The 15,367-nt window shown below is 36.4% G+C and overlaps 1 protein-coding gene across 8 annotated transcripts in view; it reads left to right on the plus strand.

Annotated features, from left to right (window-relative positions):
• COL14A1 (collagen type XIV alpha 1 chain) overlaps positions 1-15,367 on the plus strand; it is a 126,106-nt gene that overhangs the window by 78,645 nt on the left and 32,094 nt on the right. For all 8 annotated transcript variants that reach the window (XR_011324122.1, XM_069779969.1, XM_069779970.1 and 5 more), the window contains 8 exons: positions 1,445-1,609; positions 3,134-3,172; positions 3,389-3,527; positions 5,850-5,992; positions 6,928-7,037; positions 8,720-8,878; positions 13,328-13,405; positions 13,680-13,766. Coding sequence is in view for 7 of the 8 variants with exons in the window: in XM_069779969.1 (XP_069636070.1) it covers positions 1,445-1,609; positions 3,134-3,172; positions 3,389-3,527; positions 5,850-5,992; positions 6,928-7,037; positions 8,720-8,878; positions 13,328-13,405; positions 13,680-13,766 (920 nt within the window). In the remaining variant the exon portion in view is untranslated. The remainder of the gene's footprint in view (positions 1-1,444; positions 1,610-3,133; positions 3,173-3,388; positions 3,528-5,849; positions 5,993-6,927; positions 7,038-8,719; positions 8,879-13,327; positions 13,406-13,679; positions 13,767-15,367) is intronic.

The following is a 15,367-nucleotide window of genomic DNA, read 5'->3' on the forward strand; positions in this document are numbered from 1 at the left end:
AGGCACAGTGTGCCACATGGAACAAAACTGAAGGATGGAAGAAAAAAGCTATCATCCTTTTAATGTGAGGAGATCTAAAAAGAAATTACGTTTGTGCTTTTTTATTTGCCTTTAGACTTTGGCAGCTATGAAGTTACCAGTGTATATTACTGATTCCTGAAACTCAGTGCAATCATTGAGGTTGGCAGCCTGCATGTATTATTGCTAGATACTGAGTGCAGTGCCTTCATAAATAAAATGGTATCACAAAATAGTAGAGCATGCATAACTTCTTTTAAGTAGCAATCAAGAAACCCCCATATTTGTGAATAAATTGGAGTCTATGTCTAAGCTGAACAAAAAATGTTCAACTGTCAGGTAAGTCTTGCAGTTGTCTTATTAACTATTAGACTGGCAATGACCTTGAGAGGAGATGGCATATGATGGAGGTTCAGTAGCTGACTGGGATGTGTCACCTTGGCCAAATTACTTCCTCTCTCCCATTTCCTTTTATGCACGCTGTATGTTTAGGCTGTAGATAGGTTGGAGCATGTACTGACTTGCACCTATGATAGAGACTGGCATGAAAACATGCCAATCTTGGATAAGACGTGCAGATATTGTTAATACTATATTAAGTCAAAGTTTCGTTATGCTAAAAGCTCTGCAGAAGGTGATGAATGCCCCTTAGTCTTCTTCAAAGTTAAAGACAAGATTGCTTGACTGGAGTAAATTTGGGACTAAGCCATGCAAGAACAGTATGTCCATTAACAATATTCAGCCTGATGTAGACAGGATTTTTCTTTATCTTTTATGGAAAGGAAAATGTTGAAAAACTTTTATCTAGTTTGCTGCTCCTCAAACATAGAGGATAGAATTTCCATTTCATTTAAATCTTTGAAGTCAGGCTCAGATTTCAAAATCTGTTCATGCAGAATATATTGAAAAGATTCAACCAGTACAGTTAAGTTGCTGGTGAAATGAGAATGCATTTATTTCAATGTTCATAAGGCAGCAGTGGCTTGAAAACTCTGATTAATATATGGCACAGAAAAAAATCTGTAAAAGGCCTACAGGAAATTAATTTCTGTGCTTTGTATTTATGATATACTTGATACATGGATATTTTTGTGTGTATTACAGTATAGCATTAAATTAGAAAAGCATTTAAACATATGCTAAAACTTTAAACTACTGAGTAGTCTTATATGTCTTCAAAAAAACACTTAAGCATTAACTTTAATTAACTGATTAAGCATAGATAGCCAAAAGAAATATCTCACAGAGAATGTATTACCTTTATTTTAGATTACATGCATGAATTTTTTTGTGTTATAGGATAATAATAAAGTTTCCATCATTGTATTTAATCAGGAAAGGAGCCAGTGCAAATATGGTTTTGTTCATATTGTATTTCCACTCTTTAAATGAATGACTCAAAAGAGTGTTCTTTTTTGTTTTACAGGTTTCAGCTTTTTTGCTATTGGAGTAGCTGATGCTGACTATTCAGAGTTAGTTAATATTGGCAGCAAACCTAGTGAAAGACATGTCTTCTTTGTGGATGACTTTGATGCCTTTGCAAAGATTGAAGATGAGCTGATCACTTTTGTTTGTGAAACTGCCTCAGCAAGTTAGCCATTTTGACTTATACTTGTTTCTAAATAATAACTGCTACATACTGGGGGGGGGTTTATAACTATTATTTTTCTATTAAGAGGTATTCTTGAGCTTTTTAACATAATTTACTGCAGATGATATAACTGTAATATTATTTCCATAAAAGATTAAGGAAATTAAGGTGTTGGGACTTCAAAATAATTAATGGTTGTTTGCTATAAATCCAGAATTCATCCACTGGTTGTGAAAAAGTTATTTCAGATTTGAAACATTGTTAATGGTTCAGAATTTAGTCATAAAAGTTAATTGTGTTTTATTTTCTAGGCTACTTTAACCATCTGTAAGAGTAAAGTTAGCTACATTCATTATTATTCATATAATGTGATTAATTTATTAATGGAGAGCTAATCATTAATGTTTGTATTATCAGAGAAAGTAGAAGAGTTGTAGCCTAAGGAAAAGCATAAAACACACCCAAACTCTTTGAAATCTGTGAAAATGCCACACTTCAAACTCTTTATGAAAATGAAGGGAAAGACATTCTGGAACAACACCTAATGGTTAGAGGTGAATAATTCACATGCTTTTAGGTGTGTGCCCTCAATATGTTTCCTTATGTATAAGCCAGGAAGCAGGCAGTTTATAGCTGATCTTAATGATTTGTGATTGTAGGGAGTCCTTGTGCATAGGACTGTGAATTATCATGGGACTGTGAGTTATCAGAGCTGGTAAACACAAATACGTTGCTTGTGTTCCATCAGTTCTTTGGTTTTGACCATTAACTCTACTTTCAATGGTAGAGAGAACTTGGAATGTTGAGAATACTCAACAGTAGCATTTATTGGTCTCTTGTGCTTGTATTCTAAAAGTGATCTCCAAATATGAGTATCCTGGGGTGTCATATTGACATCCTGTGCCTAGGCTTATTGATTTCCCAGGGCACCTTTCCTTGAAGAGATTAGTATGCTTTCTTCCCTGCTGGAAGAAAAATATAAACCAGATTTACAGCTATTTAAAATGGGTGCACATGTCTTAAGGACTGTGTGCAATTCTGGTCTCTGTTGCTCATGAAAGCTATTGTGGAGTTTTAAAAGGTACAGAGAATGCCAGCTAAAGTAATTGAGCCTGAGCTGGAGTTAGGCTGGAGAAGCTCACAAATAGAGAACTAGGGAGCTCTTGGTTAAAACGCAGTATAAGAGACACGTTTTTACACAACAGACAGTGAATTTGTTGCCACAAGAGGTTGTGAAAGCAGGTTCATAGAAGGATTAGACAAATTCATAGACAACAGATCCGTAAAAGGATATTATATGGAACACACAGGGATGTACCCTTTAACATCTTTGCTACAACCCTTGTGAATCCTGAGGAACATCAACTGAATGAAGTAGAATGAGGCCAGATTTGCATGCCCTTTCTGAACAGCATCTCCTTTTGCTGCTGTTGGGGATAGAGCATTGGGCTGAGTGGAGGATCATTGTTCTGACCCAGTGGGACATCTCTTGTATCCTTAAATCTGTCTTTCCTTCTTTTCCAGCCTGCCCGTTGGTAGTTAAAGATGGCAACAATTTTGCAGGTACAGTATTTTTGTGTTCATCTTTGTTCCTGATTTATGGAATTGTTTTCGTTACCTGATTTTCACAATATTAGGCAATAAACTTCCCTTTACGCTAACAGCTGTTAAACAGATAGAGATATGAAACTCTTTGATGCAACTGCTTTGTCCTCTTTTTGTTTCCTGTAATGCAGTATTAATTTCAATTAATAGAATGTAAATTTTGATGCCTTCCAGGATTTAAAATGATGGAAATGTTTGGTTTGGTTGAAAAGGAGTTTTCAGCTGTGGAAGGGGTTTCAATGGAACCTGGTACATTTAATGTTTATCCATGTTACAGACTGCACAAGGATGCCCTGGTATCCCAGCCTACCAAGTATGTATTAACATATAAATATTCATAAACCACATGAAGATAATTGTCCAGTGCAGGCAATTATTCATTTCAGGGACCAGTATTTTCACGTCAGAATAGCAGAGATGCTAGTGTATATCTACGTTATACTAATGAATAGGAAGAGTGTTTGGTTTCCTGAGTCCTCAACCAGTTTCATTCAAAACTAGCAGTTGGGGAGAAAAGTAGTTAAGCCCACTGGCTATTTTGGGTTTCCCGCATGTGCTAGTTTGGGGCTTGTGCCAGTTTAGCATCGAGCAGTTTTGTGCAGGCCTATGTCTGGGTGGATTCCAGTATGTAGTACTTTGTGAAAGGTGCCTCTGGAAAGCAGGTTGAAGTCTCACAGAGTGCAGAATGTCTCTGAAGTCTGAGTCAGAGTGGGAACCTGCTTTAGGTGTCAGTCACTTTCTGCATCAGCCTATGCCCATTCATTGATGACAAAGGAAGATTATCTCCTTATGCTGAAATGAGTCTGTGTGAAACACCATCTAGTACCTTCCTGGGAGGCAGGACATAGTTCAGTCACGAGGACTGTATCCTGGGAGAGATATGGAGGAGGCAATAAAGAAACCTCTTATTGAACTTTTACAGTCATTCCTTGGAGAGGAAGTGATGGAAACTCTCCATTTTTACTATGAACAATGTGTATGTTGTGTTTGGTTCCTCTCAGTCCAGTCCCCCACTTTTGTATTAAGTGGCACCAGAGAAAAGCAGTAGCCCTGCTGGATTAAACATGGGAAGATGTAACAAAAAGTATTCTTTAGCTGAGATAAATAAGAAAGAAAAACAATGAGAAATTACTTTTAAGGTTTATATTAGATGTCATCTTAGTCTTTTTGTGCGATTATCCTGTTGTGTCCCAGTTGGAGCTATACTTCTTGGAGCTGTTTCACATTCTCCGTGTTGAGTTTCCTCCTGGGTCTAGTTGGACTGGAATTTCCAGGGAATAGCATTTCTCACTTCTTTTTCCCTTTCTGCTTCTTTCTAATTGGATCTGCTGCATTTATATGCTCTTCTCTAGCTGCCACTCCAGCCTAATCTTACTGTTTCATTAGGCTTTCACTCCCTTTCATGGTTCAGAGAATACCTTTCTCTTGATGATCTACAGGTATGTCTGAATAATACCACTTGTTTTTGTCATCTCATCCGTGCACTGAATGTCATTAATGTTACTCTCCTTTTTGAGCTCTGTATCCCCAAACCTTGTGTTTCCCCCACCTTGCTTATTGAATTTTCTTTCATTTCTGCTTTGTACAATGGGCATACTGTAAGGCTTTGTTCTTTACCTACTGAGTTGCCTCTCTCTTTCTCTATGGGAAATGTGCAGTGTAACATCACCTTTGATCATCTATAGACACTGTGCAGAATATATTGATTATATATCACATTTAACTCCTTTTCCAGCATGATTCATATCTATATATCTTATATGTGCCAGAAACACTTTAGAAGGAATGGATCATATTTGGGAAAAAGAAATTGATTAAATAACCTCTTCAGGCTTCTTTCCGACCCCTTTACTGTAATTTTAAAGAATCAGGCTAATTAACATTTTCAAAATACTGTCAGTCATTTCAGGCACTTGTCCAAATATCCCACTTTGGGATTTGACAATGAAAGGTTAAATTAAATTGGAAGTACTAAATAGCAAATTTTAGGAAATGGCATAAAATAACATACTTCTTTTATATCATAAATTTCTGTCCTGCAAAAATTCTAGGAGAACAGATTGTATATCTGTATGTGTGATCTGTTTTGACTTCACTTTCTTACATAATGGCTTTGAAATGTATAAACTACATTCCCTACAATATATAAAGCTTCCTGTAACGGTCTCTGTCAGTCCTAATTTCTGTCCTCCATTACTGATGATTTAATGACAAAGGGTATGTCTGTTGAGATTGGTCTTCCAAGCAACTTCTATTTTCATTGTCTGTTAAACCAGACAATAGCAAAGGTCTTGTGAGTGGCTACGATTTTTAAAAAGCTTTTAATATAATTAATTTCAGCTTTACTTCAAACTGACCTCCAATTTGATCTTCAAATTAAAAAAAATAAAAATAAGGGCAATTTTATACATTTCAAGGGAAAAGATAACTTCTTCTTTCTTCATAGGTATTCTTTTGATAGTTACCAAGTTGAGTAGATTTTGCAAACACTTATTCATATTGCTTCTCAGTCTTGATTTCCAAAGAAATATACAGAGTAATAGAAAGTGAGAGAGTGTGTTAAGTAAACATCTGGTGAGTAAATCACCAAATTTAAAGTTTGTTTCAGTTTAAAAGACATTATTTCTCTTAACAGGTATTTGCATCCTGAAGGTCTTCCTTCTGATTATACCATTACGTTTCTCTTTCGTATACTTCCCGATACACCTCAGGAGCCATTTGCTCTTTGGGAGATTTTAAATGAAGAGTATGAACCACTGGTTGGAGTTATTTTAGATAGTATGTATTTTGTATTTTATCAGTGACTTTTTCTTTGACTGTATGAATGATTCATTCTGTGTCTATATTTATTATTGCTAATGTTTTAATCTGCTGCCAGAACAACTATCTGAATCTGGAAGGTGATAGTGTCTAATGGATATTTTTTAGATTTAATTTAACTGAGTTTAATTTGGAGGTAGAGTCAAATTTTGAATATGCCGCTCTAAACTGAGCGCAACGATGCTGAAATCCAAAGAGCTGTTCTAGATGTAAATTCATGTAAGAGAGCTACTCATTTGCTTTTAAAATTTCCACTGCTCTGAATCTGGTTCTAATAGAATCTATTTTGATATATGCCAGTGGTAGTGACAGTACGGTATACGTAGAGGCAATGCAGTCTGGTGGATAGCAGACTTAGAGCTAGAGACATTAACTCTTGATTCTTTTCATTTCTACTTGATTTGACTTCCATAACTGTAAAACAGGGATTATAACTTAGAAGGTTTCCGTATTCACTGTTGAAAACATGTAGATACTCTGATAGCTGTTCTTCATAGCTGCCAATTTTAAAAGAGATCTATTAGTACTTATCTTTCTATCTTTCCTAGAATTTTTTAGATAAGTCACCTTGAAATAGGTGGGAATTAGGCATTTAGCTACCTTGAGGATCTGTGTCTCCCTTTCTTGTCCAAGTCCCACAGAGAACTAGTGGAAGAATAGGATCAGGTAGGCATGGGTGAGGTAGACTCCCATCCTTCCTTGTCAAACCAGGAAAGAACATTTCTCTGAGATAACTTGTTACTTCCAGGTCAGTGTATCACTTATGAATGTGTTTTACTAACATTTCATCTGACATCTTTGGTTGTCTTTGTTAAACACAAAATTGACCCTTTTAAATAATGTATCAGGCCTTTTCTTCCTCTAACGGAGCCCTTATTTTTTTTCTCACACAGATGGTGGTAAAACCCTGACTTTCTTTAACTATGACTACAAGGGAGACTTTCAAACTGTGACTTTTGAAGGTCCTGAAATAAGGAAGATATTTTATGGGAGTTTTCATAAGGTTAGTAGTGGTAATAGGAAAAAAGAAAAGCACTCTGAATAAAGGTTTGGGAGTGTTTCATGTTTTGAAATCTTCTTTCATGTGGTCAACTGCTGCCAAAAGGAATGTATTTTGCATATTCAGAATCATCTACCAAACTGTCTTAAGTCTCTTCGCAATATTGAATTAACATTAAACAAATCATAGTTTTTATGTTGAAGCTGATATGATCAATTTGCATCTCATGCTTTGTGCCTGTATTTTCTAGTTAATTAAAAACACTTGCCTTGAAAAGTAATTTAGAAATACATTGGCTTTTTCTTTTAAGGTTTGGATTGGAAATGTCACTCAAAATGGAAAGAAAAAGTCCAGCAAAAAAAATTATCCTTTCAACCAGAGTTGTTATTTTTAAACATATTTTAAGGGCTATGCCATGTCGAAATTTTCTTGGCTGTTAGAGAACTTGTAACATTCTTTCCGAAAGCAGATGAAGTAGTGCTGGGATCATAGCATATATTTGTTGTGGAAGGTGCTTCTGTTCTTCACTTTTATCCCTGATGTTTGCATCTTTCCTAAACAAAAAAAAAGGAGACTGTAGATTGAGGGATAGTATTTACAGACCTTAACTTTTCTGTACTTCCTTTTTAATTGATGGTGCGAGAAAGGGAAGGTGGGTCAGAGCTGGGGTCTAATTCTGACTCTTTTAAGTTTTGATTTGGAGGAGTATATGAAGCTTTACCAAATTCTTCTCTTAAAGCATTTTTCTGCATTTTGAATGATGATCCTTGCTACACATGTGTTTGAAAGCCACAGGACACCAAATTCATTGCAGCTTTTCAGTTATTTAGTTCCAGCTGAGCCCAAAGCAAAGCAGCTTCAGGACTCCTTCCTGACATTCTCTTACTTTGGGCTCTGATCTCCACATAGTGTACTGGTATAGAGCAGATCCTGCATTTCTACCAGCTCTTCATCAGGTCTCTCCTCGCCTCCCCTCCTGCCCCCCCTCCCTCCCCCTTGCTGTTTTCTTTGCTTTACTGAGAGTTTGCTTTTGACAAGATAATTGCGGTTAGGACTGTCCTCTCTGCTGGGAATGTCTTTGCTGCATCAGCGATGGTCAGCAGAAGGAAGTAACTTTGTTATTGTGCTCTGCTTTTCTGTACTGTGTTTGATGTGATTTGATTTTTTTCACTGTAAAAACTTCACTATGAAAGGTTTTGCTGTGTGGTTAATGTATAATTTACAGGCTAAATTTTACTGTTTAGTTTTGGCTTTCGCAGGTGGCTATAAAATATGTATTGGTGAATTCCAGTGCTATATAGCAGGATCATACAAGGCCCAGGAGTCATTACTGACCACATAAATCAAGGGTTGTTTGGATCTGGGTGGTATACGAACATTGTGTAGATCTTTTGTCAGGAATAAATTATTTTCTTACTGAATAAATTATGTAAGGTGCCAATTTGTATGCAGATGTCATAAGCAGAAAAATAAGCTAAATTCATTAAACAGATTAGAATCATAGAATAATTCAGGTTGGAAGGGACCTCTAGAGGTCATCTAGATTATTTGCTATGGATTATTCTCTGAGTTTTGTTAGCAAACATGGAGTTAGGAGCTCATTTCAAAAAATGCCCCCTTTTCCCAGGTAATTAATATATCCTATGTGCTCCTTCGTATGTTAAAGCATCTTTTCTTTTTCTTAGTTGCATGTTGTTATCAGCAAAACTACGGCCAAAATAATTGTTGACTGCAAGCAAGTGAGTGAGAAGACCATTAATGCAGCAGGGAATATTAGTTCTGATGGCATAGAAGTGCTGGGAAGAATGGTCAGATCCAGAGGACCAAGAGACAACTCTGCACCAGTGAGTAGAACAAGAACAAAAATCTTTAAACCATTTAAAATATCCTAAAAACAAGTGTTTGGGATCTTTGCAGTTAGTTTTAAGTTGAAGCAGAGTGAACTCATATTTGAAACAGTAAAGTTCCAGCATTTCAGAAATTCTGCAAAAGCCTGCAATAGTTCTCAACTTGGGCAAAATCTTTTTTTGATTGTTTTAATAAATGAAATCACTAGATCATCATTGTTCAAATGTTATTCTCAAACACATATGTGAACACAGTCGATACATTCAGATATGACTTGTGTTTCAAACTTCATGACACAGGGTGATACAGTGTGTAGCTCCTTTGCCTGGAATCACTTAAACTTTGTTTTGAGTGATAATTATTACCCATGTCTCTTATTCCCTCTTATTCTTTGTTTGCCCCCAAGGTCACTGTCTGTTCATTAAATAATTGAACTGGCTTGACACAGATGGCCCCCAAGCCCCCTGTCTTGCTATATCCAGTTCTTTTATAATATAAAATATTTTAAATGTGAAAAATCGTCCCCAAGATTAAGTACTCTTTCATTCCTCTGAGATTATTATCATAGAAGCAGCAATTGATCATTCTGTTTGCATGGCAACCTTTGGGAGTCTTTCCATTTTGCTTCAGATGTCATTAAGAAGGTTTGTTTGGGTTTTCAGGTAGATTTAGTTATTGAAGAAGAATTGACAGTCTGGTGATGATCTTGGGAAGGCTTCTTTGCTATGCAGTACTGTTTGCTAATTTTCTTTGAACTTTCTTGACCCTAGAATGAGGTTAGCAGAGAATGTGAACTTTGAACTCAAGGCTTGATTTGAATAGGAATGAGGTTTCAAAAATGTATTTACTTGCTACTGTATGGAAATACTCTTTTTTAGTAAAAAATAGGCCATCAGAATATATCTCTGTGTACAAAAAAGAGCCTTTAGGCCTCAAACTTATGGATAATAATTATATCAAGCCTGTAAAGACAATTACACAGAGAAACCTTTGTAGTCGCATTCCAATAGAAACAGAAAAAGGCAAACTTAGGATATCTTGGAATTAGAGAAGGCTTTGTAAAGAAGTGGAAAGAAATGGTGTCTTTTGTTAGAACCCAGGAATCTATAAAAGATAAATCAGACTGCCCACTCACTGAAAAATTTGGTTTTGTTCAAATGAGCTGTAAAACTGATGTAAGACTACAAATGTGTAGCTGAAGACAAAAATTCTTTACTCCATAGTACTGTTTAGCTGCCTTCAAGTATTACCACATATACTAATTACAAGCAGGTCAAGAAAGCACCCAAATACCATTCTTCAAAGTCTCCATTCTGCACATTTTATTCATATTGAGTAGAACTTGTGTGAATAGTCACATTTAAGGCATGAATGAGTTAGTTTCCTCTAATTTTTGGAGTAGCAGACATGAAAGGAAGCTCGTAGGAGGCAGGATAGAGGTTCTTCTCACAACAGGTAATAGATCAGTGCAGCTCCTTGCCGTAAAATTTTGTGGGTGCTAAATAATTATATAGATTGTAGGGAAGCCTAGACAAATGAATGAAAGGGAAATGTTGGTTGTTAACAAATCTGGGGCAGGAGATCCCTGATCTGAAAGACATTGGAAGCTAGTAGACTGTAAGGTAGAAGTATGACTTACACCCTTGAGCTTCATTAGATATCACTTGTGCCACTGTTGGAAATAGAATACTGGGATTTATTCCATTCCAGTATCTTCACAGTTTTAAGAGGTTCATGAAGGCATGCATACAACAAAAATTACTTTTCGTAAAATGTTTTGAGAATTCTTTTGAATTGGTATGAAAATTGATGTTTGTTGATAGTTCTGAAAAGTTGTTTTTTCATTAGCTGTATTTTCATGAAATGCTTTAATCTTACTATTAGAGATGCTTATTAGAGAAAAACACACAGGCAGTTATTTTGGAATAAAATTGTGGATGTTTTGTTCTGACTATTCACATGGAACAGTTTAACATTGTCAGAATGTTTTTAGTGAGTTTTTTTTATAAATGAATCCAATGCAATCACCTGCATTTTGCAAAATGTTTCAATTTTGAGGGAATACAATTGTATAATAGTTATTTTCCCATTGATGTGTATGGTGTGCAACAGGCAGAAATAGAGATAGATAGGATAAAAAAAAGGACAAAAAGAGGATTGGGCTAAAGGTGCCTAGCCCTTTTAAAATCCCTTAATAGTAAGGCATCTCTGGATTAGAGACCCTAGCCAGCTAGAGCAATGAAACCTGACTGTGACATGCGGCAAGTAATGTTCTTTATTTGTTCAGTGGGATTTAATGAAAAGTCCAGCTTTAAAACATTGTTTATTTACAATCACAAACCTTCCCTTTATCGATGTTTCCTTTTCGTTGAAATTGTTTACCTCTGTGTATAAGTACTGTTAAAAAACAGTAATGTGTGGTGTGATCTGGTCTTGAGAAATCTTTGCAGAACTGTAGTCTGATCAGATGAGGATGGGCAGACTTTTCTGTCTTACTGGTTCTGCTTGCACGGCTGGATATTTAGAAAGCAAAATCACTGTGAATATAGAGAATTATGAAGAAATGTTTAATGGTAGCAAAGAAAGCTTTGTTTAGTTATTTAGCTTGAGTCAGAGCAACCCACATAATACTTTAAAATAAGAATACTGAGTCATTCAACATTTGGATGGTGAATACAGCAATTCAGGGAATGTCTATTTGCTCTTTATTTTATACCAACATGCTTTATCGCTATGGATCTCTAGATTGTCTAATCCAGAGAAAATGAATGCATATACACGCCTGTGTAGGACTGCATAAATTTAGCCAATACTGTCAACCTTCAGTTGTTCAGGATAACAGAATAGCTTGGGATGGACTGTGTTATGGAAAAAGTGACAGCAGTGCTTACTTCTGAACCTAAGCTGCTTGCTGCACAACCAGCTCAGGCGTTTCTGCACTCCTTTTCTGGGATGTCTTATTTACTTAAGTGTAGGATCATGCAAATGCCCAGGGTCATTCTGAGTCCCAGAGCAGTATGTTCATGTGCTACTCTGCTCACCTAATGAGTCCTCCAGGAATTAGTAGCTTTGGGATGTGTAGCGAAGAGGCATCTAGGTGGCTGCACCTGGAGCCAGCTTGCATTTGACATAGCCAGGGACACAGACTTCTTGGACTTAGGATAGACCTTTGTTGAGCCAAACCAGGGGTCCAAAAGCTGCTTTCATGCTGCACTTTGGCTGTCTAAGGTGTTTAGCATGGAGCCAGCTCACGTGTGTCTGCATCTGTAGTACAGCATATCTACAAATCAGCTGCTCTGCTGGCAGATAAGAAGGATTTCTATGTATATGAAAGTATTGTATTGTTTAAAATATAATAATTGGCTTATATAAGAAAAAAATAAGGCAAAACTGAAGGTACACATATGTAGTTCATTTTAACAGCTTTAGAAGCAATGCAGTTTTAAGAAAGTCTTTAAATTCACTCCTCTGTTCTAGTGTTAAAATAATGCCACTGAAAATAATAATGGGAGCAAAACCAAAGAGAGTTCTATCTCTAGCAGTTCCTCACACTTTTTAATGTGTGGAGTTAATTTAATGTGATGTTCTGTTCCATTCCCCTCTCTATTCAGTATGCACATAAAAAATGCATGGAAAAAGAATAGAAATAGTAACAGAAGAAAGCTTCATCTCTCTTAGACCCCTTTGTTCAGTTCAAGGCTGTAAAGGAGACAACTGGTTTTACCATTGAGTCCTATTTAGTATATTGTTTCTGAGTACCTAGCATCCATTTTTTTTTACCAAATGTGTGTGTTCTTGTAGATTAAATTCTTGTCCAAACCATGTTCCCAGACCTGTGGTGGGAATTTTCTTCCCAATCTTGTCATGTGTTGAGCAAGCTTTTCACCATCGTTAAACTTTTGTTGCCTAGGGATAATATGGATAACAGCGGGCATATTCTAAAGTAAAATAAAACTGGAGAAGATGACAAATATTATTTATGGCTCAGCTCCAGTGTAAGTAATAGGCTACAGGAGACCTTGTCCCAGATAAAATCTGAGCACCATACCAGTGGGTTAAGAGAAATCACTCAGTTTTGAGAAGCTAAGCTTTCTTTTGCCTGTCTCTTGATGCCTCCTTTGCTGGAAAAAAGTATTGGGAAGTACCATTGGGCAAAGTCAGGAATTTAATCAAGGAGGTGGGGATAATCCAACGAATGCCTGCAGCATTTAACTGTGAACAGCTTGCTCAATCGACATAATCCTGATAGTTCAGACAAGTTGGTTAGAACACAAGCCTTTTACTGTTTAAGTTACAGTATTTGTGGCTAGCTGCTCGAAGTCAATAGCCTTTCCTCTGTCTAATCTGAGTGCTTGAATTAAGGTAGCTTTTCTTGCTGATGGCTCCATTTTGCACTGATCTTACAACTAACATTCATCTTGTACATCACCCTTGTTTTGAAACAGTTGCAGTTACAGATGTTTGACATTGTTTGTGCTACCTCATGGGCCAATCGAGACAAATGCTGTGAGCTTCCTGGCTTGGTAAGAAACCTCTTTCAATAATTGCAGAATTTACCTTTTACTTTCCCCTTTATTAAGAGAAATGTTTTAATGGAAATGAATGGTTAAGAGTTTTCAAAAAAGCCCAAGTCTGCTTGGATTACTTGTCCTATTGAAAGTCAGTGGATGTATGTTTCTAAATCAAGTAGGTGCTTTTGAGGCATCCACACAGTACTATGTCTTAGATGCATAAAATTCTTAACTTCTGAATCGAAGTTTTGGACATCATTCTCTTCCTATCTTGATTTTTCCTTAGAGAGATGAGGAAAATTGCCCTGCCCTTCCTCATGCTTGTTCCTGTTCAGAAGCTAGTAAGGGTCCCCTTGGACCTCCTGGACCACCGGTAAGGTTTTATTCAGGTTTGTAGTCAACTGTATCAAATAGTCTCCTGCGTGCAGACATGTGTGTTTCTCTGCTCATGCTGTGTCCTGTATGCTCCAAGAGCATGTTTTGAAGAGAAAGAGCCAGTGAAGAATGCGAAGGAAAATAAGTTTCTGAAAAGGTTAAAGTATGCAAATTACATGAGACACATGTTCAACAACAAAATTAACTTGCACAGAAGACATTCATGTAGTAGATCCTAGCAGACATTTATCCTAGTAACAACTCAGAGGTTAATCTTTCTGCAAGAACTGTTCTTCAAGCTCTGGTACAAAAACTTGAAAAGGAACTCAGGAAAAAATTCACTGAAGAGGTGTATTTTGAACAAGGAAAAATTATTCTGTTCTCCTGTTTGAATGTTGGTTATAAATCAAGTATGGATTAAGGTTTTAATTTCTGTATACAGGTGTCCAGTTTGTGTTCTGTGAAAAAGACAATGGGATGGTTCACACAAAAATGAAACTGAAATTGAGTAGTTTGACCACATTTTACAGTAAAATGAAAAATGTTTAAAAATTATTTGACTGGAAGGATGTCTGCTACTATAGTTCAAAACATATACAGGTCAGGGATTGCCAAAGCTTAATCCAGCAGTAATGTAATGTACTTGTATTTATTACATTTAGGATTAACAATATTTTGAGTAGCATAGTGCCATGCAAGAGAAGGCTTAAAATCAAGCAGAAAAATCACTGCCTATGCAGGGGAGTATGTGATTCTGGAACTCAGCCTCTTATGAGTGATACTTTTTTTGCCAGACAGTTAGATGGCATAGCTCTGCAAAAAAGTAAGAGGCCTAGGAAAAAGCAGAGCGAAAGAATAAACTCAGCATTCATCTCTGCGCCAACCAAAAGTCAGAAAGTCACATGTGCTATGTCTGGTCAATACTGCTCCAAGTTGTTAAAATGTCATGTGACTTTTCTCTAAGCCAAGGATTTTTCTGTTTAAGGGATCAGGATTCTACCATGTAGCCAGTTTTAGAAATTAGATTCAAACACTCCAAATAAAAGGCTTCCATTTGTTTGGGATAGTATCTCTGGAAATATTTTTTAAGCTCTTTTAGGAAGTGGGTCATTTTGGGTAAGACAAAGTATCATTTAAAGTTAAGATTATCTGTCAGATTTCATTATGGGATACTGTTTTTATGGCTTAATCTTTGCCAGAATTTGAGCATCCTGTCTGAAGTTCCCCATGCAAAGTAAAAGTAAGATATCACACAAACCTGATGCCTGCATTTTGAAAGGAGTGTTGCAGAACTAGAGAAGATGAAGAAGGAGATAAAAATTATTGGAAGACTGGAGAAGTTTAACTGCAATGAAAAGCTTTCAGTGCTTCATAGGTTTTAACTATTAAAAGGAAATAAAGTGGTGACTTGATAACAATTGATTAAGAACTGTTTCTGGGGGAAAGCGTTGGCTATTCAGAAGTTATTTAAAATAAAGAGAAAAAGGCATAGCAGGAATTCCTGGCTCGAAGTAGAAGCCAAAGAAATGAAAAGTCTGAAATTAGTCACACAAGCTTAGTAGTGCTAGGAAATAACCTCCAAAACGAGTTTATTAGAGA

This window comes from Haliaeetus albicilla, chromosome 3 (assembly GCF_947461875.1).
Source record: "Haliaeetus albicilla chromosome 3, bHalAlb1.1, whole genome shotgun sequence".
Taxonomy (NCBI): Eukaryota; Metazoa; Chordata; class Aves; order Accipitriformes; family Accipitridae; genus Haliaeetus; species Haliaeetus albicilla.